This window comes from Dermacentor variabilis, chromosome 2, assembly GCF_050947875.1.
Source record: "Dermacentor variabilis isolate Ectoservices chromosome 2, ASM5094787v1, whole genome shotgun sequence".
NCBI lineage: Eukaryota > Metazoa > Arthropoda > Arachnida > Ixodida > Ixodidae > Dermacentor > Dermacentor variabilis.
Genome location: NC_134569.1, coordinates 255,294,544 through 255,322,234, shown reverse-complemented (window position 1 = coordinate 255,322,234; position 27,691 = coordinate 255,294,544). Strand labels below are relative to the sequence as shown.

Here is a 27,691-nt window from a genome sequence, read left to right as displayed (position 1 = left end):
AGAAGAAGGGAAGCCTAAGAAAGAGACTGACAGCAACAAGACATGTGCGATCAGACAAACAAGGCAGTGTCTTCAGCAACTTTCATGATACAGTGAAACCTCGTTAAACCGTAGTTGGCTGGAGCTCGGAAAAAGTATGTACTAAACGGTAGTACTGTTTAACCGAAATAGCATGAGATCACCCACTTACCTGTCGAAAATGGAACTCAGAGAGAGTGCGATGAAAGGGGAAAAAAACATGCAGTATTTACTCACCTCACGCGACAAAAGTGTTATTTTCATTTGATGCCGCGGCGGCCTAGCACGACAACGACAGTGGCCTCAAACTTACCGAAGCTGCAATCCAGCTTTTCAGCCAGTCCCCTCTTCTCGGCAAACACTGGCATGGCAGATTCCTCGTTGGCGTTATGTATTCTCCGTGCACGTGAGCAGTAGTGCTGCAGAAGTCCCGGGGGCGCCCTTTTCATTGCCGGGTGCCGGAGTTTGGAATACTTTCCATTTGGAATAGAGTTGCGTTATCGCGCCCCTGTTCTCGTCACGACGATCGCATTCATGAGGCTGACGTAACGCGCAGCTTATGCTACTGTCGTGCCTGAATCGCCTGTGCTGTCGCTTTCCGTGTCGCCCTCATCATTGTCGCTAGTCGACACTTCGGCAACAACACAGGCAGCGATGGCGAAAAGTCGAACCACGTAGCCGACATGTCTTCGCGGTCACAGCAGCGCTGCCAAGCAACTTCTTCGCATTCCAAATGCCACACACTGTAGTCAACAGCAGATCCTTGTTGCGTGCCAGCGCCGACTTCTTCGTGTCACATTCGATAGTACGGACGATGTCTAATTTTTTTTCTATGCCGAGCACCCGGCGTCTTTTTTAACCGAGCTTCAGAACGACGCGAGTCCTCGCTTGCACGATGCCATAACGCTCTCTGGCACGGCGTTGAAATGATGTTGATGTTGATGTGGCTTCATGTGCAAATGTACATGGCACTTGGAGGACGTTGTTCCACTCTCTGAGGCTTGTTGTTCTGCCCGGCCGCCCGATGGAGACGGCACACCGCTGTGTTTGCGCGACGAAAAGTTGAAACGCTATGTTTTAACCGATGCCTACGCAATAAGCTGGTACGGTTTATGCGGATACAAAACACATTATGTTCAATGGCCGCTGAGTCGGCGATTTGACTTTACTACTTTTAAAACGAAACTACTGTTTAAGTGGGTACGGTTTAACAAGGTTTTACTGTACAGTTAAACTTGGAGGGGTCTCAAGTGTTCCCTGTCAAAGGAATGACAACACGGTAGAGGAAACAAGCACAAGGGCATTTATTACATCTTCAATACGATAAGCCAGCTGGCCAAATTCAACATGCAGAACTAATGCAACATGCAGAAGAATTGAGCAAGTTCGATTCACCACAATAGGATATCGAGCTAATACATTCGCCACATGCCGGGCACACGTAAGACGTTCGTTGTTGCAGTCATGCGAACAGAGGTGCGTTTGAACTTTCGCCAACCCCAAGCCCAAGAGGACGAGGCTAGTTCCTTTTGCACCCGAGTACAGTAGAACCTCATTGATACGCTCCCGGTGCATACATTTTCCCAGCACCATTTGCAATCAAGAATGCAAACAATGACTCAATGGAGTGATGTTTATTTTTTTACCGGTTCATACGTTCTTCGAAAGCAAAATTTTTTGTCCCCAATATTCTCTTCATTGCCAAACTACAATCATACGACGTGCTTTCCGGCCGCTAGATCCGATATAAACAAGAAAATGTGCAAGGTGCGTGCTATCGAGAACAGTATGTAGCCGTCCGTCGCATTAGCTTTCCCGCAATACTCACATGCCTGTCTCGTGCAAAAACACCATTGCATACTCAGCTTATTATTCCAGTACCCGCAGATCTCCTCCCAGGCCGTCGCATGCCACATTCACAGCTGTCACCACCATACCTATTGCTACAAGTGTCTTCACCTATTTGTTTTACAGGGCGTGGGGCATAGGCATAGTAGTTCTGCGGAAACCCGCAAGGTGGAGAGGTGGTCCCGGGTTCTAGTCCCAGACCAGGACGAATTTTTCTTCAGCTATGAGGGTTTTCTTTAGAGGAACCCGTATGGGTTTCCTTTGTAGCAATTGCTATGAACGGGTAGATGTCTGATTTTTCCTTTATTCATTAGTAGGCGATAATACAAATGCGCCTCCACTCCCTGCTGCAGGTGGCGTGATGTGAGCATCACGTTTCGCTGTGGCAGCATCTGGCACTGTCCACCAGATCGATTTCATTTCGCTTTCCCGCCGTTGTCTTAAAACACTACGCAATAGGAAAACAATAAAACATGTTTCGGGCTGGCAAAGCCCCACCAGCTCGATGCGCATCAGCGTCTCATGCCTTGTGCGCAATGATTTGCACAACATTTCGCATTTGTAGATGTCAACTACAGTTACCGTATTTTCTTGAATCTAACGTGCACTTTTTTTCCAATAAAACGGGTCCAAAAATTTCGTAATCAAGTATGACCCTAAATCGCGTTACCATATTCCCATTGGCATTTCAAAATGGCCGCCTTGCACACACTTCGAGTCTAGCTGCCGTAGCTTCATCCATGTGCTACAGTATGTGTGCTCAGGCATTGCTTCCTTTGGCTTAGGTTAGTGCACTGTCCGTCTTCCCGTTTTTTGCATTTGCTCTATCAGCATGGAAGTGCCAACTGCAATGACATGCTGAGTTCATCACGGTGCCGCAATTAAAAGGAAAGCAATCACGTGTGCGGAGGCAGACGCAAATCGGGCCGCATCACGGGCGTTCGGAGTTCCAAAAACTTGCGTGCGGGACCGGCGCAAACAAAAGAGGCGTTCTGCACTGGCTGCTGCTACGTACGGTGCAGCTGCACTGCTCCCATCTTGAAAGCAATCTGTGACGGAGACAAGAGTCTATGCATCTAGGCGCACCACGCTGTGTCCTTGTCGCTTAGTTCACATCGAAATGAGAGGCCGCACAAGGGTCAATTCCCTCGCTCCTGCTAACACACTTCTTTGCTCCAACGTTTTGATAAAGAGTCCATGAATGAGATGTGTTCATGTTTGCTCGTGCGCGCCTGACACCATGCTTGTTAATTTAGCCAGTAAGCAAATGTTTAAAAGTTTATATGGCTGATAAAACTACTAGCCTTACTTTTCGTACAGCTGTCTACTAATTTGCTATCGTAATCGATGCTTTGCCTTTTGGGCGAAACTGCAACTTTTTTATTTATCCCAACTTTACTGCATTGGGCGTAACTCTTTGTTTTTTACCAAATGAGAGAAAGTTGTATTTCTGCATGAAAGAATGACGTGTGCAGTACTGTAAAGGACTTTTCTTTTTTTAGGTCACGGAAACGGGTGCACATTACAATCGAGAGCGTTTTCTTTTTCTTTTATTTTTTGGTCGCAGAAAACAGGTGCGTGTTACAATTGAGGGCACATTAAAATCGAGTAAATACGGTAAGTCTGTCAAACTGTTTTAATACTTCGGATAGTACATTTTCTTGGTTAGTAGGTTTTTCTCTCGCATCTATTTTTCCAAAACGCATGAATGAGGTTCTACTGCATCCCCGCCATCAGGTAGCATTAGCAGCATAATACTCACGCCATCTCTTGTACTACTGAGCAACCACCGACTGACTACAAGCGTCACACATGCTATGCGGGGAAGCCAGATTCCAGAAAACGCGAGAACCATGTAGAGAAAAACAACCTCAGAGGGCGCAAGAAAGTTGGACATCCCCACATCCCCCCCCAACCTTAAAAATCTATTTATTCTGGCAACACATGGTAAAAAGTGAAACATATGCACGTGCTCCGCGAACAAGAGGCAGTACATGCGGCGGTGGCTGTTCTCTGGATGTGTCCAGCTACTCACGACCCTAACATGCGCGCTGACAGTGCCGCTGGTCTACACCGCTGGCGTCCGTTGCCTGCAGCGGCAGACTTGCAGACATGTCTGCAGACCCGACGACATGACTGTAGGCCAGTACTCCATAAACGCAACGTGGTAGTCAGCACGAGCAAGCATCACTCACACAGATGCACTTTCCCCACAAAATTGCTGTAGCTGCCACTGGTGACTGCTGGCTCCTGTCCCAGCTGCCAAGAGTAGTGATCCAGACACGAGCAGCTGCTGAAGGCTGCTGTGCCAAACCAGTCACGGGCATCTCCATTGCCTGAGGTGGCTTGATCATTCTACTGGGAAACAGCACAGACAAAGTGCAGATGACAGCAAACCAGGGCTGACTCTGCTCACGCTGCGTACACTCGACACACTCAACAAACACTAAAGCAGTGCAAGAGAAAGGGAGGGTAGTTCTGCTTGCGCATCACCCACATGGTACGATGTTCAATTCAGCTCGAAAAATATCAGGCAACTCATCATAATCATCAGCCTATCTTTATGTCCACTGCAGGACGAAGGCCATGAAGGCAGCACCACCTGCAATCTCCAATCACCCTTGTCCTGCACCAACAAATTCCAACTTGCACCTGCAAATGTTCCAATTTTATCATCCCACCTATTTTTCTGCTGTCCTCGACTGCGCTTCCCTTCTCTTGGCACCCATTCTGTAACTCTAAAGGTCCACCAGTTATCCATACTACGCATTACATCGCGTGCCCAGCTCCATTTCTTTCTCTTAAGTATAAACCCCACTCAAGTGATCTTGTCCGCGACAGCGACAAGCGATGTGATGCAGATGGTTATCGCATTCGCTCATCACCTACAAGTCGTACCCCATGCGAGTGACGATTTCGAGCGATGTTTCTTTAGTGTTGCCGATATTTGAGGGCAGCAAATACACATAGAAACTAGCGTGATGCATGCTTTATTAATTTAAGTTGATGTCATCATTATCATCACCAGCCCGTTTTATGTCCACTGCAGGACCAAGGCCTCTCCCTGCGATCTCCAATTACCCCTGTTCTGCGCCAACCAATTCCAACTAGTGTCTGCGAATTTCCTAATTTCATCACTACACCTAGTCTTCTGTTGTCCTTGATTGCGTTTCCCTTCTCTTGTTACCCATACTGTAACCATAATGACCCAATGGTTATCTAACCGGCGCATTACATGACCTGCCCAGCTCCATTTTTTTTCTTGATATCAATTAGAATATCGTCTCTACCCATTTGCTCTCTGATCCAAACCGCTCTCTTTCTGTCTCTTAACATTATGTCTAACAATCTTCGTTCCATCACTCTTTGTGTGGTCCATAACTTGTTCTCAAGCTCCTTTGTCAGTCTCCAAGTCTCTGTCCCATATGTCAGCACTGGTAAAATGCACTGATTGTACACGTTCCTTTTCAATTATAATGGTAAGCTTCCAGTCAGGAGCTGGCAATGTATGCCGTATGCGATCCAAACCATTTTTATTCTTCTATGAATAACCTTCTCAAGATGAGGGTTCCCTGTGATTAATTGACCTAGGTAAACATACTCCTTCACAGACTCTAGAGGCCGTCTGGTGATCCTGAACTCTTGTTCCTTTGTCTGGCTATTTATCATTATCTTTGTCTTCTGCACATTAATCTTTAACCCCACTATTACACTCTCTCTATTGAGGTTCCCAATCATTTGTTGTAACTCGTCTGCATTGTTGCTGAACAGAACAATGTCATCGGCAAACCGAAGGTTGCTGAGATATTCGCCGTCGATCTTTACTCCTAACCCTTACCAGTTTAATGGCTTGAATACTTCTTCTAAGCACACAGTGAATAGCATTGGAGAGATTGTGTCTCCCTGCCTGACCCCTTTCTTTATAGGTATCTTCCTGCTTTTCTTGTGTAGAATTAAGGTAGCTGTAGAACCTCTGTAGATATTTTCCAAGGTATTTACGTAAGCATTCTGTACTCCTTGATTACGTAATGCCGCTATGAGTTTTGGTATATCTACTGAATCAAATGCCTTTCGGTAATCTATGAAAGCCATATTATTATACTCTGCGGATTTCTCGATAATCCTGATTAATGACATGGATGTGATGCATTGTAGAGTATCCCTCCCTGAAGCTAGCCTGTTCCCTTGGTTGACTAAAGTCCAGTATTGCCCTTATTCTGTTCGAGGTTATTTTGGTAAATATTTTATATAATACTGGGAGTAAGCTAATGGGCCTATAATTTTTCAAATCTTTAACGTCTCCCTTTTTGTGGATTAGTATAATGTTTGTGTTCTTCCAGTTTTCTGGGATCCTTGCAGTCAATAGACACTTCGTAATAAGAACTGCCAGTTTCCCAAGCATAATGTCTCCTCCATCTTTGATTAGATCGACTGTTATTCCATCTTCTCCTGCTGCTCTTCCTCGTTTCATGTCTTGCAAGGCCCTTCTGACCTCATCGCTAGTTATAGGAGGAGTTTCTTTATCCTGTTCATTACTGTTTCAAATGGAGGTATCCTGACTCCTCTGGGTACTGTAGAGGTCAGTATAGAATTCTTCCACTTCGTTTACTATATCTTCGAGATTGCTGATGATATTACCCGGCTCATCTTTCAGTGCATACATCTTGGTTTGTCCTATGCCAAGTTTCTTTCTCACTGATTTCAGGCTGCATCCATTTTTTACGGCTTCTTGTCTTTCTGACGTTATAGTTTCGAATATCCCTTATTTTCGCCTTGTTGATTAGTTTTGACAGTTCCCCGAATTCTATCTTATATCTTGAGTTGCACACTTTCATTTTTTGTCGTTTCTTTATTAGGTCCTTTGTTACTTGGGAGAGCTTGCCTCGTTACGGTTTCCTTCATTACCTCTATGTCATCATCGTCATTTCTCTGTTCTAAGGCTGCATATTTGTTTGCAAGTAGCAGGCTGAATTTGTCGGCTTCTACCTTTAGTGCCTCTACGTTGACATGTTTCTTCTTGACCAATTTTACTGTTTCCCTCTTCAGTGAACCCTAGCCCTCACTAACCTATGATCACTGCACTTTAGCCTACCTATCAATTATACATCCTGCACTATGCTGGTATTGGCAGAAAGTGTGAAGTCAACTTCATTTCTTGTTTAACCATTAGGGCTTTAAGTCAACTTTATTTCTTGTTTAACCATTAGGGCTTTTCCAGGTCCACTTTCTGTTGCTACGCTTCCTGAAAAAGGTGTCCATTATTTGAAGCTTATTCCTTTCTGCGAATTCTACCAGCATCCCTCCTAGCTTTCCTAGAATCGATGCCGTAGTTGTCAATTGCTTGTTCATCAGCCTGCTTTTCCCCCACTTTTGCATTGAAGTCGCTCATTACTACAGTATACTGAGTTTGCACTTTTCGCATTGCTAATTCAACACTTTCATAAAAGTGATCTACCATATTTACTCGCATAATGATCACTCTTTTTTTTTGTAAAAAAAATTGACGCAAATTTAAGGGTGCCATCACTACGCAGGTCAAATATCTCACGAAAAGAAACATTTTCTTTTTTCATCCCGCATTCACTGAGGGATGACAAACGGTCAACAAGCAGGCGGCTGCCGCTGTCAGTGCAGGACATGAAAACAAAAATGGTGGCCGGTGGAGCAAGCTGAACGCGCCGAACACGATTATTTTTCTTTTCGTGAGTAGATTATGCGCATTGAAACAGTTTCTTCCATATCAGTAATGAATAATGTCGTTAATATCGGCAAGTTTGCGACAGTAATGTAGCCATGTCCACTTTGAGGGGACAGAAACCGAGATGGGTGCGCTTAGGTGCTAGTAAGATAGAACCACATGGTGGGCAAGCTGCAGAAACTGCGGCATTTGTTTTCACTTCTATCCTAATATGGCATGTTTCCGCTAAGGGTGGGTGAATATCTTAGCTGCGTTACACATAGAGCAACATAGTAAACGTAAAAAGTGGACACTCCCATAGGCGCCTGCGGCCGACTTTGGCCGTCAATGCACCTAGCGGAATTGGCGAAACGCACGAGCCTCCAAGATGGTCGCGCACGCCGCCGAATCTCAGAGCCCCTCATTTCAGTTTCGTTTCTTCTTCTTATTATTTTTTTTGTCGCCCATATTGTCACTTAAACTGAGTGATTTTATGCAGGCGCTTGTGCCGCTGTTTATATGTTGTGACGACGAGCGCGCAAAGGTGTTTCACTTCATGTTAGTTTCATTTAAATTCATATTTGCTGTTTCAAGGTGTAACTTAGCACAGCAATCATGCCAATTGTTGAAGAAGTAGAACTTTATCGCTTATGATATGCTATGTCTAGTAACTCACGCCAAACGTGTATTGTAAATAAATGTGCCATGTTCCTTAAATATAAGTCAACTTGCTGCACAATCAAGAACACGAAAATAGAAGACAACAATTTATTGCAGCAAGATTGTAAGAGGCAGATATGTGAAAACGGGAAGAAACAGCGAAATGCAAGTAATACGGGTGTCACATGGCGCTTCTTTAAATGCGATCAAGACCAATGCGATTTTAATTTCTTGGTAGCGATTGGTTCTTTTACGCAAGCTGCGCGATGGAGCCAATATCAGTCGAGAATTTCGATCCGGATCGCACTTGATCGCGATCGAAAGTGGTCATGTGACACCGGTATAATGGAGAATAGTCGGAAATGAATGGCATGATGAAAATAACTTTGCCCGAGCAAAACACATAGAAGATGTATTGCAACTATCGAGATAATGAAAAAAAAAAGCTGCTTATAGACGCCAGCAATTAATTTGGTCAAAATCGGATTATTTTAGATGGAAAAACATATGATGTTTTTGCTTGTACTTCTGTGAAGGAGGGTGAATTAAGGTGGGAAAATTATGTGAATGGTTGTGTGCTGAAATAAAATGGCTGCAAAAATAATTGAGCATGCACCAACATCCTCATCTGGAATGTGTAAGCCAGTGTGTCGTCATTAAACAGCTGCAATTAAGCACTTTGTGTTGGGAGTCTTCACCTGCCGTCTTCGAAGCCTTGCAATCGTCTTCTGATACTTGGAATATTGCCCTTGAGTATGCATGATGTCCTTTGGCTGTACAGTGTATTTTGAGGAAATGGGGGAGATTCCTGCAATACTTAAAGGACAGACCGAAGGTAAGCAATACTGGAGGTTTCAAAGCTATTGAATGTAGACATTATGTTCCTTCGTATAAGCAATACTGGAGCCTGCAAAGCTTTGTAATGGGAGATGCTGCATTCCTTCATGTAATGCATATGTTTTGGTTAAGGAAGCACTGTTATAAATGCTATGAAACAAGGAACTTTCTACGGTAACGACTCCATACACTATTGTCACGTGGTGGTGACGTTGAAGAATGCAGTATCAAATACTGTGAAAGACAAAACTAACTTTTATTGGGCGAACCTGTGCCCACAAAAACAGGCTACACTTATAGCACAACGATAGCGGCGAACACGGTCGGCGATCGTCGTAAATCTGATCAGCGGGTCAAGTGCGTTGGCTTTTATACAGCAGTCATTGAATGTTCCAGACTAATCGTTCGGGCCCGCATGCCTTCCACAAAGTTCTAAACCATTCGCGTCACGCATAGATCAAATCAGATAAGACAAGGTTCGGCGACAACAGACAGCGGATAGAAGCATCGATAACTTTCCAGAAACTTCGGATACATGCAGACGCGTCCCGCGCTGTGCATAACATTTGTTAGGCGATGAAGCGTGGTCGCCCGTTAAATATAAGTACACGTGTCACTATTAAAACATTAACACATGTATCTTCAGCCAAATGCAGAACAGCTAACAACGCTCGAGCGCACATAGTCTTCTACTGAGGTTGAGACAGAGCGCTTTATTGCCATACTGCAAATATTGCACGTGTACCGCTTTAGAAATAGCTAGATTTCTTTTGCAAAAGTAGAGCTCCATACTTTTTCAGCAGTTGCTGCGTGTAACATAAAGCTCTCTGCCCCGAACGGCATGTGTTCATAGGCCGCATTTTTTAACGAACCGTTTTATTTTATTTTCTAACTTCGTCATTGTATTGAACGTGCCTCGCAGCTCGGACGCTGCTGCGTTGCTGTTATCGCTAGCATCACCGCTCATTGCTGTGCATAAAAAAAAAGGATGCGAAGTGAATAACAGCGTAGCAAATGGGCAGCAGCTGTTTATGGCTTCAAGGCCGCCGTCAGTCATTCATGCGGCTAACAGTGACATAACAAAATGCGAAGAGAATAAGTTGTTATCAAGGCACAAAAGAACTTGCTGTGGCCTTGCCATCAAACGGTGACGAAGCAGGCGCTGGCATAGGAACCCAACAACAAAGATTAGGTGCATTTTACAGAAAGAGCCCGGCGGTGCAGCCTGTCTGGGCTTCGCACATGTTGGGTCGTGCTGCCTGTCAAGCTGCTAGCCGTAGCAGCAGCTGCAGCCGCATTTTTCTTGATGTGCTCTACCACCTAGCGGAATCGGCAAAGCTCCATAACTTGGCAGCGAAACGGCTCTAGTGTCCACTTTTATCATTTACTATGTTACTCTATGTGTTACAAGCATCGGCGTATAAATAGGATACACTTCTAACGTATCAGTGTAAACGTGGCCACTATCGTTGCCGCTCACGATTTGTTGCGTGCCTACAAGTGCAAACGAGAAGAATCGAAAGGTGCCCTTTATGTTGTTGTTGACCAAAACCATTATGAAGCCTGCAAATAATAAAGCCATGGCAAGTTTGGTTGTAGTTCTTTTTTTTTTCATGGAAATGCGAAAAGTGATGAAAGGAATGAAATGGGGCATCTGCTTAACAATGCTTAGTGCATACAGACCACATGGCATATCTTCAAGAGTCGTTCGCAAAGCATTCGACAGCATTCGACAGATGGTAAGCGCGATCATCATTAGCTAGACTTGGCACACGACATATCGCTGCGGCAAGCTTGGGGTGCGATCATTACATGGGAAAAGAAAAAAAAATAGAATTTTGACGACAAAATTCAGGGGTGCGATCATTATGCGAGTAAATACGGTACTTCCTCATCATCGTGACTGGATGTTGGAGTGTAGGCTTGTATTACCTTTAATCTGTACCTCTTTTTAGGTTTGATTACGATTCCAGCTACCCTCTCACTAATGCTGTAGAATTCATCAGTGTTGCCCGCTATTTCCTTATGGATTAGAAATCCTACCTCGTGTTGCTTCTTATCTGGGAGACCTCTATAGCAGAGGACATGGCCGTTATTCAGCAATGTATAAGCCTCACCACTTCTTGTTATCTCACTAAGGCGGATGATATCCCAAACAATGTCTGATAGTTCCTTAAGGAGTCCTGCTAAGCTAGCCTCATTCGACAGAGTTTGGCAATTAAAGGTTGAAAGGGTCAGTTTCCATTGGCGGCCTGTTCGGACCCAGAGATTCTTAGCACCCTCTGCTGCTTTACTGGGTAGACCGCTGCCTTGTTCAAGTGCTCTGCAGCAGCTGGAGACTGAGGGCCATTGGGTAATTGAGTTGATGTAATTTACTGTAAAAATCAGCATAAAATATTTCTGACGGTCTTGCAGTAGGTTCTTCAATTTTTTGCTCTTTTTGTGCGACAATCGGAAGTATTTGAGTGACGTACATCCAGTTCTGGCTCCGCGCTATTGGCTAGTTGCCCACAGCACTTCTGGGCTATGAGTGACTAATTCTAGATTTCCAAAACCAGTTCTGTCTCGTTCAGAAAGACCTCTCCGGTGCACGAGACAGGCAGCCGAGACCGTGAACTGTTTAGTGTACCTCTCTCCAGACGCAACTAGGGAATTCGTGGTAAGCGCTGAAAGGTTTTTCATTTTCTTATTTTCTTTTTTTTTTCACGCTAGTTTTAAGTGCTGTTAAATGCTGCCGAAAATATATTGTCGATCTAGTCACGTTCATGGCTGCTTGCGTACGGAAGACTCCGAAACCATGATGTTTGGACCATTGAGAAATACTATGCCATTCCACTTGCTGCAATCAATAAAGTCCGTATACCGCAGGTAATTCAAGCACATTTTCAGGCATTTGAGATATGCTAAGTGGACTTAAACTGACTCTACCGACATGCCTCACGCTGACTTTTTAGTGGGAGACCCCCCCATAAGAGAAGATTGTAGTGCTTAAGAAAGAGAAAAAGTGATGAGAACGTTTGCAGTAGCATGCAAACAATAAAATTTCAAAAATTTTCATCAAGTAAAAAAGAAAGACAAAAGAAAAGGTCGTAGTTTGCATCCATTTATTTCTTCTAAATTTGAACTTATATTCGTTTTCGCAGGTTTGCGTTTGTACTCCTGTAGATCACGAGCATGTATTCGCAACTGTGAAAGGTCGTCGATACCCCTGTAGGGTTTGCCTAGCCGTGTTCATGGCCATCTGTGCACATGCGATTCCTGAACTATGAGGCCAGAACCGTTTAAAAATCGTTCTATATTGAGTTACCCATCGTAATCAGGAAAACACGCATCTATTGCGGATAAAACAAATAAGTTTTTAGGCATATAGGGCCCTCTGTGCTGTACTTGGTGATAGGGTAGCCTCGCCACCTACAGGGTTATCGGACTGAGCTATGTGGAAGGCTGAGTTGCCATAGTCGGAAGTTCGAATCCTTCTATAAGTTTTTTTTTCTTCTAATTTTACGATCGTGAGCTTGAAATTCACCTTCTCCAGTCCACTACATCTGCAGCCTTGGAGTGACGACTGACACCGGCAAAAGATGCCGAGAGCGAGTGGGCCTATAGTAATCTAGGTACAACCAAATTAGGAAGGCCCACTAAGCTTCAACAAAGAGACTCCCTCACCAGAACAGGAATTGGCCTCCCTGGTGCAGTATTTGGCCGCTACCTCCCAAATTATTTCTTCAATAAACCCATGGTCTTCAGTCTCCAGCAACTGCGGAGCACCTGACCAAGGCGGCGGTCAGACCTGTAATGCAGCAGGGGATGCTAAGAATCTCTGGGTTCGGACGGGCCGCCAATGGAAACTGACCATGCCAACCTTTAACACCTGAACTCTGTCGAGTGAGGCTGGCTTAGCAGGACTCTTTAAGGAACGATCAGACATTGTTTGGGATGTCATCGGCCTTAGTGAGATTACAAGAACTGGTGAGGCTTATTGCTGAATAACGGCCATGTCCTCTGCTATAGAGGTCTTCTAGATAAAAAGCAATACGGGGTAGGATTCCTAATCCATAAGGATATAGCAGGCAGCATTGACGAATTCTACAACATTGATGAGAGGGTAGCTGTAGTCGTAATCAAACTTAAGAAGATGTATAGATTAAAAGTAATACAAGCCTAGGGTCCAACATCCAGTCATGAGGATGAGGAAGTAGATCAGTTTTATGAAGATGTTGAATTAGCAATAAGAAAAGTGCAAACTCAATATACTGTAGTAATGGGCGACTTCAACATAAAAGGGGGAAGAAAGCAGGCTGGTGAACAAGCAATTGACAACTATGGCATTGATTCTAGGAGAGCTAGGAGGGATGCTGGTAGAATTCGCAGAAAGGAATAAGCTTCGAATAATGGACACCTTTTTCAGGAAGCGTAGCAACAGAAAGTGGACCTGGGAAAGCCCTAATGGTTAAACAAGAAATGAAGTTGACTTCATACTTTCTGCTAATACCGGCATAGTGCAGGATGTATAATTGATAGGTAGGCTAAAGTGCAGTGATCATAGGTTAGTGAGGGCTACGGTTCACCTCAATTTGAGGAGAGAAAGAGTAAAATTGGTCAAGAAGAAGCAGGTAAACCTAGAGGCAGTAAAGGTAGAGGCAGACAAATTCCTGCTGGTACTTCCAAACAAATATGCAGCCTTAGAACAGAGAAATGATGATGATGACATAGAGGTAATGAAGGAAACCGTAACGAGGCAAGCTCTCCCAAGTAACAAAGGACCTAATAAAGAAACGACAAAAAATGAAAGTGCCCAACTCAAGATATAAGATAGAATTCGGGGAACTGTCAAAACTAATCAACAAGGCGAAAATAAGGGATATTCGAAACTATAACGTCAGAAAGACAAGAAGCCGTAAAAAATGGATGCAGCCTGAAATCAGTGAGAAAGAAACTTGGCATAGGACAAACCAAGATGTATGCACTGAAAGATGAGCCGGGTAATATCATCAGCAATCTCGAAGATATAGTAAACGAAGTGGAAGGATTCTATACTGACCTCTACAGTACCCAGAGGAGTCAGGATACCTCCATTTGAAACAGTAATGAACAGGATAAAGAAACTCCTTCCAAATCTAGCGATGAGGTCAGAAGGGCCTTGCAAGACATGCAAGACAGCCTTTCAAAACTGGCGGCTCTTTATACGAAGTGTCTATTGACTGCAAGGGTCGCAGAAAACTGGAAGAATGCAAACATTGTACTAATCCACAAAAAGGAAGACTTTAAAGATTTGAAAAATTATAGGCCCATTAGCTTACTTCCAGTATTATAAAAATATTTACCAAAATAATCTCCGACAGAATAACGGCAATACTGGACTTTAGTCTACCAAGGGAACAGGCTAGCTTCAGGAAGGGATACTCTACAATGCATCACATCCATGTCATTAATCAGGATTATCGAGAAATCCGTAGAGTATAATAAGCATCTCTATTTGGCTTTCACAGATTACCAAAAGGCATTTGCTTCAGTAGAGATACCAAAAGTCATAGCAGCATTACCTAATTAAGGAGTACAGAATGCTTACGTAAATACCTTGGGAAATATCTACAGAGGTTCTACAGCTACCTTAATTCTACACAAGAAAAGCAGGAAGATACTTATAAAGAAAGGGGTCAAACAGGGAGGCACAATCTCTTCAATGCTATTCACTGCGTGCTTAGAAGAAGTATTCAAGCTATTAAACTGGTAAGGCTTAGGAGTGAAGATCGACGGCGAATATCTCGGCAACCCTTGGTTTGCCGATGACATTGTTCTGTTCAGCAACAATGCAGACGAGTTACAACAAATGATTGGGAACCTCAATAGAGAGAGTGTAATAGTGGGGTTAAAGATTAATGTGCAGAAGACAAAGATAATGATAAATAGCCGGACAAAGGAACAAGAGTTCAGGATCACCAGACGGCCTCTAGAGTCTGTGAAGGAGTATGTTTAACTAGATCAATTAATCACAGGGAACCCTCATCTTGAGAAGGAAATTCATAGAAGAATAAAAATGGGTTGGATCGCATACGGCATACATTGCCAGCTCCTGACTGGAAGCTTACCATTATAATTGAAAAGGAAGGTGTGCAATCAGTGCATTTTACCAGTGCTGACATGGGGCAGAGACTTGGAGACTGACAAAGAAGCTTGAGAATAAGTTATGGACCACACAAAGAGTGTTGGAACGAAGATTGCTAGGCATAATGCTAAGAGACAGAAAGAGAGCGGTTTGGATCGCTCTTTGCGCACTCCTTAACTTGTTCTTGAGCTTCTTTGTCATCCTCCATGTTTATGCTCCATATGTTAGCACCGGTAGAATGCAGTGATTGTGCACCTATCTTTTCAATGATAGTGGTAAGCTTCCATTTACGATCTGGCAATGCCTGTCGTATGCACTCCAACCCATGTTTAGAGCGAAGCTTTCTTTGCCTCTTCTTTCGACTTTCCCGCTGATGCTACTGCTGTCTGCCACACTACGTCGGGGGGTGGTTCAGAGCGTGTGTATACATGATAGAAGCGTGGCATAGAGGAAATGCAACGAGAGAGACTCCTTTGGACCTTTACACCATGTCAAATGTGCACAATGCCCTCTGGAGCTCCCTGGGCATCGCCACATTAACCCCTTCACAGCTGTAATTATCCATGATGTCCCGCAAAACATTGCAGAAATTGCAGCGCTTACCTTTCTACCAACGTGCAAGTCCAGAGGGAAGCTAGATAGATTGGTAGAGAGGAGGGGGCGATGGCAGAGAAATGGTAGTAATGGTGGCGGAATAGGTGGTGTTGGTAGAAGCGATGCAGGCCTAGCCGCTCTTTGCTCGCAATACCCATACAGGGGGTGAGGGTGGGAGAAGGAAAAGATGAGAGAAGGCAAGGAAAGAGCGGTTGCGGGCAAACTGAAGGTAGGGTTCAGTACGGCTCTGCTATTTCTGATAAATAGACGCCATGCATATTTGTCAAGTAAACAACTTTCGTAGAGCATGCATACGCAGAGTTGCATTAAAGTGCAGCCACATGTCAAATCAACATTTCTGTGCCTGCCGCAGTAACTTTGCAGCTATGGCATTGCTCGAGGTCGCGGGTTTGATTCCGAATGCGGCAGCTGCATTTCGATGGGGGCGACATAAAAAATGCTCATGCACTTAGGCTTGGGGACACGTTAAAGAGCACCGCAGTGTCACAATTAATCTGGAGTCTGCCACAGAGTGTCTACCAAACGAGAAAACCGGGAAAACCGGGAATTCTCAGGGAATTTGAATAGTCTGGAAATATTCAGGGAAAACTCAGGGAATTTGTGCTTCCATCAGGGAAAATTAGCTGTAACCTTATTGAAAGGGAACGAAAGTCGTGTTAATGCTGGTTCCAGTAACAGGAATCGCAACGAATCGTCACTGACGCTGTGTCATCGGCACGAGGTATTGCCAGAGTTGTTAACGACCGATTTTCCGGACGCCCGATTTTTCAGACATGGCCGATAATTCGCATGGCTTTGCGGCACCAACACGTACTCCATATAGTCAATGTATATTGCCCTGACTGCAATTCTGAAATTGCATTAATCTAAGCCACCACTGCCGCCATTTTGATTATCTCGCCGCCTCGAACCGGCACTTTCGCACGCAGATCCGCTGGCAGCCGTAGTCACCCCCGCGGCGACAACGTTAGGCCTAGCTGCTTCTACGTTCGCTGTTAAGCTTCTTGCCATGCGGTGTCGTGTTTTTCATTGAAATAATTCGCCGCTGTCAGCAATGGCACCAACTCCGCCTTTGTAATCCTTGCGATTGGCTTCAAAGCTTGCAGAGCACAGCGCGTCGTGTAATGCGAGTTTCCGAAAGTCAGCTTCGCCTCTGCACAGCAATGTTACGCGGTGAAGCATAACAAGCGTGGGAAGGGCAGTTGTCATGGGACACAGTATGCATTCCTTAATTATACACGCGTGCACCCCCGTGTCCTGTCACAGTACGAGCACCGATATGCTTAATAAGTGTACTGCCAGGCCTTAAGAGCTTTTTCGGACATGTCTGTGTCAATTTTAGCTCTTAAGGGCAGTTAAATACATGCATTTATTTTTTTCGGACTGCCTGATTTTTCGGATGTTATTGCGACCCCTAGGGAGTCCGAAAAATCGGACGTTGACTGTACAACTGACTAAGAGGATGCTTCAAATGATCCATGGGGTGGACGCGGTGCAGAAGGAGGATGAGAACAGAAAGGACCGACGCACTGAGGAATTAACGGGAAAGCAAGCGTGCCGCCGCCTCTTTGAAGGAGCGTGAGCTCAAAAAACAAAGTGCTGGCTGACGCCGAGATGCAGGTGTCCCACATCCAAACAAAAATAAACTCTTTAAAGCAGTGAAACCCAACACTGAGATGTTGTTTAGGGGCTGAAAGTATGTCAGGACAGTTGAGGTTGACTTCCCAGCTGCTGAGAGAGAATCTTAGTTGTGACAAAGTTCAGGGCTCATACCGATGACCTTGCTATCAGTTGATAGAAATAGCTCGTATTCAAAAATAATTTAATTATGTATGCATCTCCTTTTCATTCGTATTTGAAAATGTTCGACTCAATTTGGAATGGGTTTTACCATTTTTATCGCTGTGCATTTTATTAACACCTTCCTTCTGTTTTTTTTAAAATAAAATAGATATTACTCCTTACTATTCAAACTGGATTAAGTCATTCTTTTTTCAACATGCTTACTAGAGAGTGACAGCATCGGGCAACATGGTGTCAGCCTGTCTTGACGTAAAACAAAGTTCTGGCTCATTCAGGGAATTTCGCAGAGGTGCTCAGGGAAAACCTGGAAAACTCAGGGAATTTGGAAATGTCAACTTGGTAGACACCCTGCTGCCACTAGAGCATGCCTTATAATCTGACACTGGTTTTAGCATGTACAGGCCGATAATTTAAATAATGATTAATACTTCTACCATGATGTAATCTGCCATCTGAGACAATAAATATGGTCAACCCTCTTTGTTTCATGAACAGTGACGCACAACAACGCCTCAAGCAAACACGTGTCGTGTGTTCTGTGTACTACGCAGACAAACTGCAGTCATGCACTCAAGTAATGCGTCAACATCATGCGGCAGTCATTCGTCAACATCACTGCTAATTATTTCCAATCAAAGCAAACAGCACAGAAAGCTTCTTTCTTTTTCTCACAGTGAGTGGGATCCGCATAATTTTATTCTTCTGTAAATTTTCTCCTCATGATCTGGGTCCCTTGTAAGTAATTAATTGACCTAGATAAACGTAATCCTTCACAGACTCTAGAGGCTGACTGGTGATCCTGAACTCTTGTTCCCTTGCCAGGTTATTGAACATTATCTTTGTATTCTGCATATTAATCTCTAACACCACTCTTACACTTTCTCTGTTAAGGTACTCAATCCTTTGTTGTAATTTGTCTGCAGTGTTGCTGAACCATTGATCCCCACTCCTAAGCTTTCTCAGTTTAATAGCTTGAATACTTCCTTCAAGCATGCAGTGAATAGCATTGGAGAGATTGTGTTTCCTTGCCTGACCTATTTCTTCAATGCTAAGTTCACGCGAACAAAGCTCACTTCCTCAACCCATACATATAATTTCAATTTGTGTGAGGCTAGTTAGAATGAGGGCCGCAAATGCGACACCTCAATGCCATGACCCATCAGGTTGTGTCCCTCTGTGTGCTACGGGCAGCTCTGAAAAGTTTAGTAACGTCTGCTATCGGGCTAGTATGTACATGGCTTTTAGAAATGGTTTTAGGCGCAAAAAATAAGACACAGACAACAGAATAAAAGACATGGACAGGTGCAAAGAATGTTGCTTCTAGGTATGATGTGCCGGTAGTGTTTTTGGCTCCTCGGAAACTTTCTTGTATTTGTGCATGCCTGTCTTCTGTAAAAAGGGCTGTGTGTGTAAAGAACCACATAAAATTATTCTTGAAAAAAATGTTCCGCTGGCGTCATGTACAAGATTCCCTTAGACTGTGGCAAGGTATACATAGGTCAAACTGGGCGTTGTATAAATGACCGCTTGCGAGAGCATGCTCTATCAATCAAGAATGAGACTGGCTTGCATTTGCCGCATCACTGCAAAGCGTGCATGTGTGAACCTTTGCTCGAAAACCCATGCATGTTATGAAAAAGTAAGGATACACTGGCATGGGAACTAGCACAGGTGATGTATATCAGAAAGTTTCGTGACCAGTGATCAGCGTTCTGTGGTTATCTCTTCACGAGAATGAGTTTGGTTTCCTGGCTGATAGGATATGATTAGGTTTGGTTTGTATTTCATGTGACCTCACCCATGTACGTTCCTGTTCACATGCGTGAGGGTATATAAGTGAAGCATCTGGGAAAATAAAAATCAGTTCCAAGTGTGTGCCTGTCCGTACACTTTATTCTGTTGTCAAAACCATATCTAAAAGCTCTAAAAAGCCTTAGGCCTAGCAAGTCATTGCTCTTGACAGCAACCAACATCCAAACACAACACCCAAAATGGTCACAAAGCAGGCAGCCACAAGATGCCAGCTCTTTGAGGTGGTTTTACCCTGCCCACTGCACAGAGCAGCTAAGAGTGTGCTCACCATCCCTGATGGTGTTGGAGCGCTCAGTACCAGGCCGCAATGCCAGACAGCTTGTAATGGCACCCATGGCCCAGGGCCACCCGCCTCCTAGAGCTGCGACTCCCAGAGTCCCAGAAATAGAAGAAGTTATTTGCAGAAAAGACTCGGACCACTTATCAGCTTCCCTGCTCCGTCACCTCAGGCTGGCTGATGCTCTTCTGGCACTATGCCTTGTTCTTGCAGGATACAGACCAGTGGCTCTTGTAGTGACGAATGTTCCCAACAAACCTGCAGAAAGCCTTAGCACACCAACTAGTTCAAGCACCCCGCAGGAGCCATAGCCTTGCTCTGAAAAAAGCATACTGCCGACGTAGCATTCAAACTGGACTAGGCCTAAATGGTTCAAGCAAAGGTCTCAAATTGAACAAAACTGCCCTCCGGTGTTCCAAGAGGTCCACGTGGGGCAGTCAGATGGGTCCCAAGCATGCCCTTGGGTCAAAGGAACGACAATGCAGTAGTCTTAACAAACACAAAGGCATTTATTGTGCCTTGTATACAGTAAGCCAGCTAGCAAGCAAACTAAAGGAATGTGCTGATGAATCAAGGAAGTGTGACTTGCCACGACAGGCTTTAAGCGTGCCGAAATAGAAAAAGCCTGAGAACATCAGGGGGAGCCGGGGCAGATGGAGAAGAAGAATAAGTTAGAAATGGCGACATGACGCTTGCTTGATCTATTTGATATGTGTGGGCATATTACATATTCTCGCACAGCCGACAAGTGAACGATGACATGGGCGACTTTTTTGATGTAGAGGTACGAAGACCGAGTGGTATTCAAAGGCTACCAAATCGATACATGCGACAGCTTTGCGGCACCACGTACCCCATATAATGTATAATGTAAGAACGTCTGAAATTCTGGTCACAAAAACCCTTTGTAGTTCGATTTTTCATACTTTTTGATGCGACCGCAGGGCCAAAACGGCACTAATGAAAGCCAATACCGCTGTTTTGATTATCTCGGTGTCTCAAACCAGCACTTTGCACGCAAATTCGCTGGCAGCCGTAGCCACCACCGCTGCAACGCGAAGCCTAGCTGCTTTGTTGTTCGCTGTTAAGGTTCTTGCCGTTCAGTGCCGTGATTTTCCTTGAAAGAATTTGCTGCTTTCAGCAATGGCACTGATTACGCCTTGTGGTCCTCGCTATTAGCTTCGAAGCTCAGAAAGAACGGCGCGTTGCATAACGCGGGTGCCCAAAAGGCAGCTTCACCTCAGCACAGCATTGATCTGCAGTGAAATTCACCGCAATACGTGAAGTATTGCGGTGAAGTTTAAGCATGGGAAGGGGCAATTGTCACAGGACACAATACGTATTCCTAAATCATAAACCCATGCACCCACCATATCCTGTCACAGTGGGAGCACCGATGTGCCTAATAAGTATACTGGCAGGCCTTCAGAGCTTTTTCGGACGTGCCTGTGGTGATTTGAGCGCTTAGAGCAGTAAAATACATGTATTTATTTTTTTTTGACTGCCCAATTTTTCGGGCATGTTTGCGGCCCCTGGAGAGTCTGAAAAATCAGACGTTGACTATACAAGTGACCAAAAGGATGCTTCAAATGGTCCATGGGGTGAACGCGCAGCGGAACTAGCACGAGAACAGAAAGGACCGTCGCATTGAGGAATGAATGGGAAAGGAACTGTGCCGCTGCATCTTTGAAGGAGCTTGGGCTCAAAAAAAGCAGTGTTGGCTGACGCCAAGGTGCAAGTTTCCCTCATCCAAACCAAAATAAATTCTTTAAGCAATGAAATGCAACACTGAGCCATTGTGTGCAGGCTGAGACTATGTCAGGACAGTTGAGGTTGGCTTTCCAGCTACTGAGAGAGTATCGTACTTGCGACAAAGTTCAGGCCTCATATGAATGAGAGTGCTAAATAGGGCTCGTTTTCGAAAATATTTGCTTCTGTACGCATCTCTTTTTGTGCATATTTGAAAATGTTTGGCTTGATTTGCAATGGGTTTTACCATTTCTTTTTCGAAGATATTTTATTCACTGTGCATTTTACTAAACCCTCTCTTCAGTTTTCTATTTCGAATAAAATAAACATTACTTCTTAATATTCTAACTAGAGATAGTTGTTTTTTATTTTTAACATGCTTGATCAAGAGTGACAGCATTGTTCGACGTGGTGTCAGCCCGTCTTGGCATAAAACAATGTTCTGTGTCACTTGGGAAATTTGACAAAGGCACTCCGGGAAAACTTGAAAAACTTGGGGAACTTGAAAATGTCAATTTGGTAGTAACCCTGTGTCATTGAATTCCATAAAACCAGATTTTTTAACGCTAAATTTTAATTGTAAATTCTCGCCTTCTTGACCGCAGATTCAGACCACCAAGTAGATGCAAGCTTCAAAATTGCAAGTAGCTAGGCTGAAGCTTGCAAGTTACCCATTACCACTTTTGACAAGCATTGCTGAAAGCCTCGCAGCAATCTTTAAAAGCAAGCGGTCGGCACCCGCTGTAGTTGCTCAGTGGCTATGATGTTGGGCTGCTAAGCACTAGGTCGTGGGATCGAATTCTGGCCACGGCGGCTGCATTTCTATGGGGGCGAAATGCGAAAACACCCGTGTACTTAGATTTAGGTGCACGTTAAAGAACCCCAGGTGGTCGAAATTTCCAGAGTCCTCCACTACGGCGTGCCTTATAATCAGAAAGTGGTTTTGGCACGTAAAACCCCATAATTTAATTTTTTAAGCAATCGGCAGCACCTCAATCTGACAATCACTCATTTCAAATGGTTGCGGTTATCCGACATGAGCACCAGGTTGCACATAATCTCAAGAAGGCTGCCAGCAGGGCAGGCATTAGGGTGTTGCTCACTGTCCACAATAAGTTTCCTGTGCCAACAAGTCAGTCAGGGGACCTAGAACAGGCAAAGTTGTAAAAAGCAGCACAGGCAGCGGTTTGTTGTTGACTGTTGTGACTGTGTAGTTTGAGATTCCTCTTTAATGCAAGAATTCAATATCGGTCAAACGGGGCAGTGCATCAATGACCGCATGCGCAACACTCAAACAAGGTTCAAAAACAGGCTAGAGATAGTCAGTTATCCCTGCATTGCAATGAGTGCGGCTGCAAGTCGTCTTTTAAAGATGTAACCTTCAGGTGAAACTACCACAATGACCGCACCTGTCTTATTTCTGAAGCCTTTCACAATCATATTAGTGGCGACATGTGCGTAAGCCTCCCCTCCATTTAACTCATCCGAAGGAGATCGCCTTCCTGTCTTGTTGTCTGTAATTTATTGCCCCTGTGCATGCTGAATTTCTCTTGTTTTTTGTGTGCTTTGCAACAGTGCTAGAGTATATATATGCTGACTGAAAGAATAGAGACACTTAATATTGAGCGCTGTGGCCTGTGTCCCTCTCTTCGTCCAGTCATTTAGCACTGTTTTCTGCTTGTAATCATTAACCAACCAGCCCAAATGCGTACTCCTCTACATTAAAATTTGCTTCAGTGCTTTGTAGGCAGAAAGGGCCATTAATGGAAGGATGGTTACCTGCTAGCCGCCATGTCACACTCTTACATTTCCTAGCAAATATGTCTTCATTTTATTATCACTGATTTGTTATTGCCGTTGTACTATTCTTCAGTAATGCCATTTTCTTGAAAAAGTTTGTGCATCTGAAGATTGTTAACATGGAATGCACATGTGCTGTGGGATGTAACGGACCTACGTCAGTGATCACCATGTTGTCATGTCCCCACCTCCCCAGGAGGCACATGATGGTGAAGTGAATGCAGTGCAGTTCTCGCCTTCTGGCCGTATCCTGTGCACGGGCGGGGGTGACCGCAAGGTGAAGATCTGGGAGTTCACCAGGGGTGAGGGAGCTTATTCCATGTTGTGTGACAGAATGATTTGACATGCACTCCCATTCATGCAGTTGTTGTTCATTGACGCATCTGTGCAGTCATGCCGCTATAAATATATAAGAAAAAGGATTAAGGCTTTTTTTATCAACAGATTACAAAGCTAAGGTGTAGCATTGGGCTAATTGGTGCAGCACAATCAATGTCTTTCGAGCGCATTAGATACACACAACGAAATAGACACACACAGTGCTAGAAGTGCTGTATGTATGTGTTCTCCATAAGAATATAGATTACAAGAGAGATGTAGGAACCTAAAAATTTTGTAGTTGATTTTAAATGACACTGACAGCAAACAACGTGAAAAAAACAAAAAAAAACACGGGGATGAAAAGCAACTAGATGGGACATGCACCGACTTTCAACTGACAATATTTATTGACCAGATGGGAAGTGTACACTTAAAACTCGATATAACAAAGTTGGTAAAATCAGCAATTTGCTTCGTTATATCGAAATTTTGTTATATTGAAATTCAACCTTTTATGCAAATAAGCACAGTCGCCAATCGATTTTTCATACGTGGAAAGGGGCCGCAGAATTACCCGAATTATCAGGTAACTGAAGAAAGCAAATACGAATGAGAAACCAACTCATTTTGATCAATTTGAGAGTCGGCGATGAATGATATGGTTTCCTCCCCCTTCGACAATATCTTCACATCGGCAGTACGAATTAAGCAGTCAGCCACACTTTTGCATGCACTCCGCCCCTGCACCTGATTGTGTCGCCCACACTGGGACGACGCTATCATGAAAAGTGCCGGCAACGGGGAGCGAATGATTCGTCTGCCTCCCACACCAACGGGTCACCAAAACTTGACATTGCACAACCTCTAATACTAAACGTGCTGGAAGACAACTTACATGATGCCATGCCGTCTCTGGACACTCACTCTTTGCACATGCAAAAGATTACCACTAAAGCAGCGTGCACGGCTGCATATGCGGTCAGCCACGTTTACAGCCATGCGCAGCCACGGCTAAGACGTGCCAGAAATCGAGGCACGTGCCAACGTAGCCCCCAATCCGCCCCCTCGTGTGCTTGATCGCGTTACCGCAAGCTCTCTCCCCTCTCCCTCTTTCCCTTTGCTTGGGTGGGAAGGCTTCACTCGTGAAGCCACCATATTTCTTGTCTCACCCTCACCCACTTTCACTCGCACCTAAAGCAAACAATGTGTGGGGTGGGGTAGGATCTTATCGCACCGGGAATTTGTACGGAACATGATACGCCTCTACTTTAGCTTGCGCTCTTGTTGCGCAGCGCACAATTTGAAAGGTGTGTTTGCAGCCGCTTGTACTTCAATAATTTGACCATCTGCATCTGTGCAAGTTTCCATTTATTGTCTCAGCATTCCTTTGCAGTGGCAGTGAAATTTTAGTCTATTGATATCGTATACAAACACACTTCGTTATATTAAGGTTCTAAATGCATGGTGTTCTATAGACAAGAAGTTATGAAATGTGAAATACATTGTTATATCGAGGATTCCGTTATAATGAGGTTCGTTATATCGAGGTTTAACTGTATAGACATGAATGGAAAGCTTTACTTAAAACCAATTTGCAATGAATAAGAAAAAAGAAGTACTCACAAAAACCAAAAAGCAAAAGAGTGAAAGCTTAGACAATCACAGACGCCCACTGCACATGCTTCCACCTTCCAAGTATCTGAGTTCTTTACTGGATAAGGCAACTGACGGTTTGCTCTGGCAGATGCATTGTTCCCTAGCCATTTGAGCTGCCACGGCTATTACACCCATTTGTTCATCCTTACATTCACAAATCAGTGTAATAATTGTGGGGTACATCCACGCATGCCGGCATGCAAAGCAAGAAAGGCTTCCTTTCCATTTCAGACATGATTAACGTGCTCCCGCCAGCACTGATTAAGGCATCTGCCCTTCTGGCCCACATAGCACCACCACAGGACAAGGGAATTACACGACACTCTGCATGTAGTCCATGAACTGGGCCTTGGCTTCTTGAGCGATATTGTGTTGCATGTTATCAGCCCAATGAAGTAGCGGCGCATCCTCTCGCGGGGGCGATGCAGCTGTGATATTGGTTTTATATAGCACATGCTTTCAGGCCCTTGTGGTTCAGAGGCTTTGTTTGTGCACTAGTGCTTCTTGCCAATCCTTGCATCTAACTTTTTGTATCTTGTGTGTATTTTGTGTGTATTTTGTGTATCTGTGTATTTTATGTGTGATATTTGGGTATCATATTGATACATGCATATCGCATGTTTCTTGTGGCCGATGCACGCAGGCCCCCCGATGAAGACGACGAACGCTCGCTGGCTCTCGAGCTGTCGGCTGAACTGGCTAGCGCTGCATTATCCTTCGTAAATACATTTTGTAAATAGCCTCCAGTTCTTATTCCTTCGTTCGCGTAACATTTTGGTGGAGGGTGCCGTTCCCCGTCCTCGCCACGAAGCTTTGCAGCGGCCGCCCCGTCCTGCTTTCCGCAATGGCTCCCGGTGACGACACCTCGTCTGCTTCTACTCCTGCGACCCCATCAACCACGTGCGTTATGGGGATGAACTCCTGTGATCCTGGCATATTTTCCGGCCAAGATAATGTCGACATTGAGGACTGGCTCACCCTGTATGAGTGTGTTAGCCAAAACAACCGCTGGGACCCTACCATTATGCTAGTGAATGTCCTATTCTACTTGGGCGGAACTCCTTGTATCTGGTTACGGACACACGAGGACGAGATCTCTAGCTGGGATGCTTTCAAGGAGAAGCTCACCGACCTCTTTGATCCCACCGGTAGGCAGCTGGCTGCACGAAAAGAGCTTGCTACCCGAGTTGAATCTTCTACTGAATTGTATGTCTCGTACATACAAGACGTGCTCGCTCTTTGCCGGAAAGTTGACGACAAAATGGCTGAGGTTGACAAAGTTGGCCACATACTTAAGGGGATCGCGGACGACGCGTTTGACTTGTTGGTCTTCAACAATGTGTCCACCATCGACGTCATTGTTAAGGAATGCTGCCGCTTTGAGCTCGCCAAAAGCTGCCACGTCATTCCACAGTTCTCCCTAACATGGCTGCGTCGTTGTCTTGCATCGACCTTACCGCTTCACCACCCTTCAATGAGCACGTCACCTGTATTGTTCGCCATGAGCTCGAGGCTACAAGTCCTGCGCCGTTCCATCCATGCCCACTTGACCCCACCATGGACCAACCAGCCCCAGTGATCTTTCTCATTCAGGCAGTTGTGCGGCAAGAATTTGCCAACCTCAGTTTTCCTGCCGCCTTCTCCATCTCCTGACCTGACGCCCGACCTGTGCCAACACCTACGCCTCACAGCGATCGGTATTCCCCTCCCAGATACCACAACCATACCGAGTGGAGAACTCCGGACGACAAGCCCATTTGCTTGCGTTGCCTCCGCATTGGCCTTGTCGCTTGCCACTGCCGCACCTCCTGGACGTTGCAGTATTCAAGCTTCTTTTCCCCGTCTCCTCGCCCATATGCCGACCTGTGCCGTTACACGTCTCACCATAGGCCTCCTACCTCAGGCGTATCCGGCAATTACAGTTGCAATACTCGCTTGCTGTCACCTCAGCGCCGTCGGTCCCTGTAACCCCAGCCACGCCGCTATTTGTCGACGACCAATTATTGTCCCTCCCGGATGGGAAACTAGAATATGCAGCTCCAGGGGGTAGTGCTGCATTATCTTCGTCCTGTAGGAATCCTCCATTGACGCTCCCAATGAACCAGAACTTACTTGATGGTCACGTCAATGGTGTCCCTTTGATGGCGTTAATAAATACTGGAGCCCAGGTGTCCATAATGAGTTTTAACCTCCGTCGTCGACTGCGGAAGGTTCTCACGCCTTCTACTACTCGAGCCGTACGCGTGGCCGATGGTAGCATTGTTGACGTCACTGAAATGTGCACTTCCCGTATCAGTATCCCCTGTTCCTGTTCTTTTTACACTGCTGACCAATTGTCCCCATGACCTAATCCTCGGACTTGACTTTCTTACGGCATATTCTGTAACAAGCATATGACGCCCCCTCGGGCATAATCTTCGTTGGCCCCCCAGGCTCTGTGGCCTGCCAGGCTCAGTAGGCAACAATGGTCACTACACTGCAATAAACACCGATGAGCACAGCTGCTCGGATG

The 27,691-nt window shown here is 44.9% G+C and overlaps 1 protein-coding gene across 3 annotated transcripts in view; it reads left to right on the top strand.

Annotated features, from left to right (window-relative positions):
* The window catches only part of Atg16 (Autophagy-related 16), a 456,887-nt gene that overhangs the window by 252,865 nt on the left and 176,331 nt on the right, over window positions 1–27,691 (top strand). For all 3 annotated transcript variants that reach the window (XM_075682849.1, XM_075682848.1, XM_075682850.1), the window contains one exon: window positions 23,399–23,504. In XM_075682849.1, the coding sequence (XP_075538964.1) occupies window positions 23,399–23,504 (106 nt within the window). The remainder of the gene's footprint in view (window positions 1–23,398; window positions 23,505–27,691) is intronic.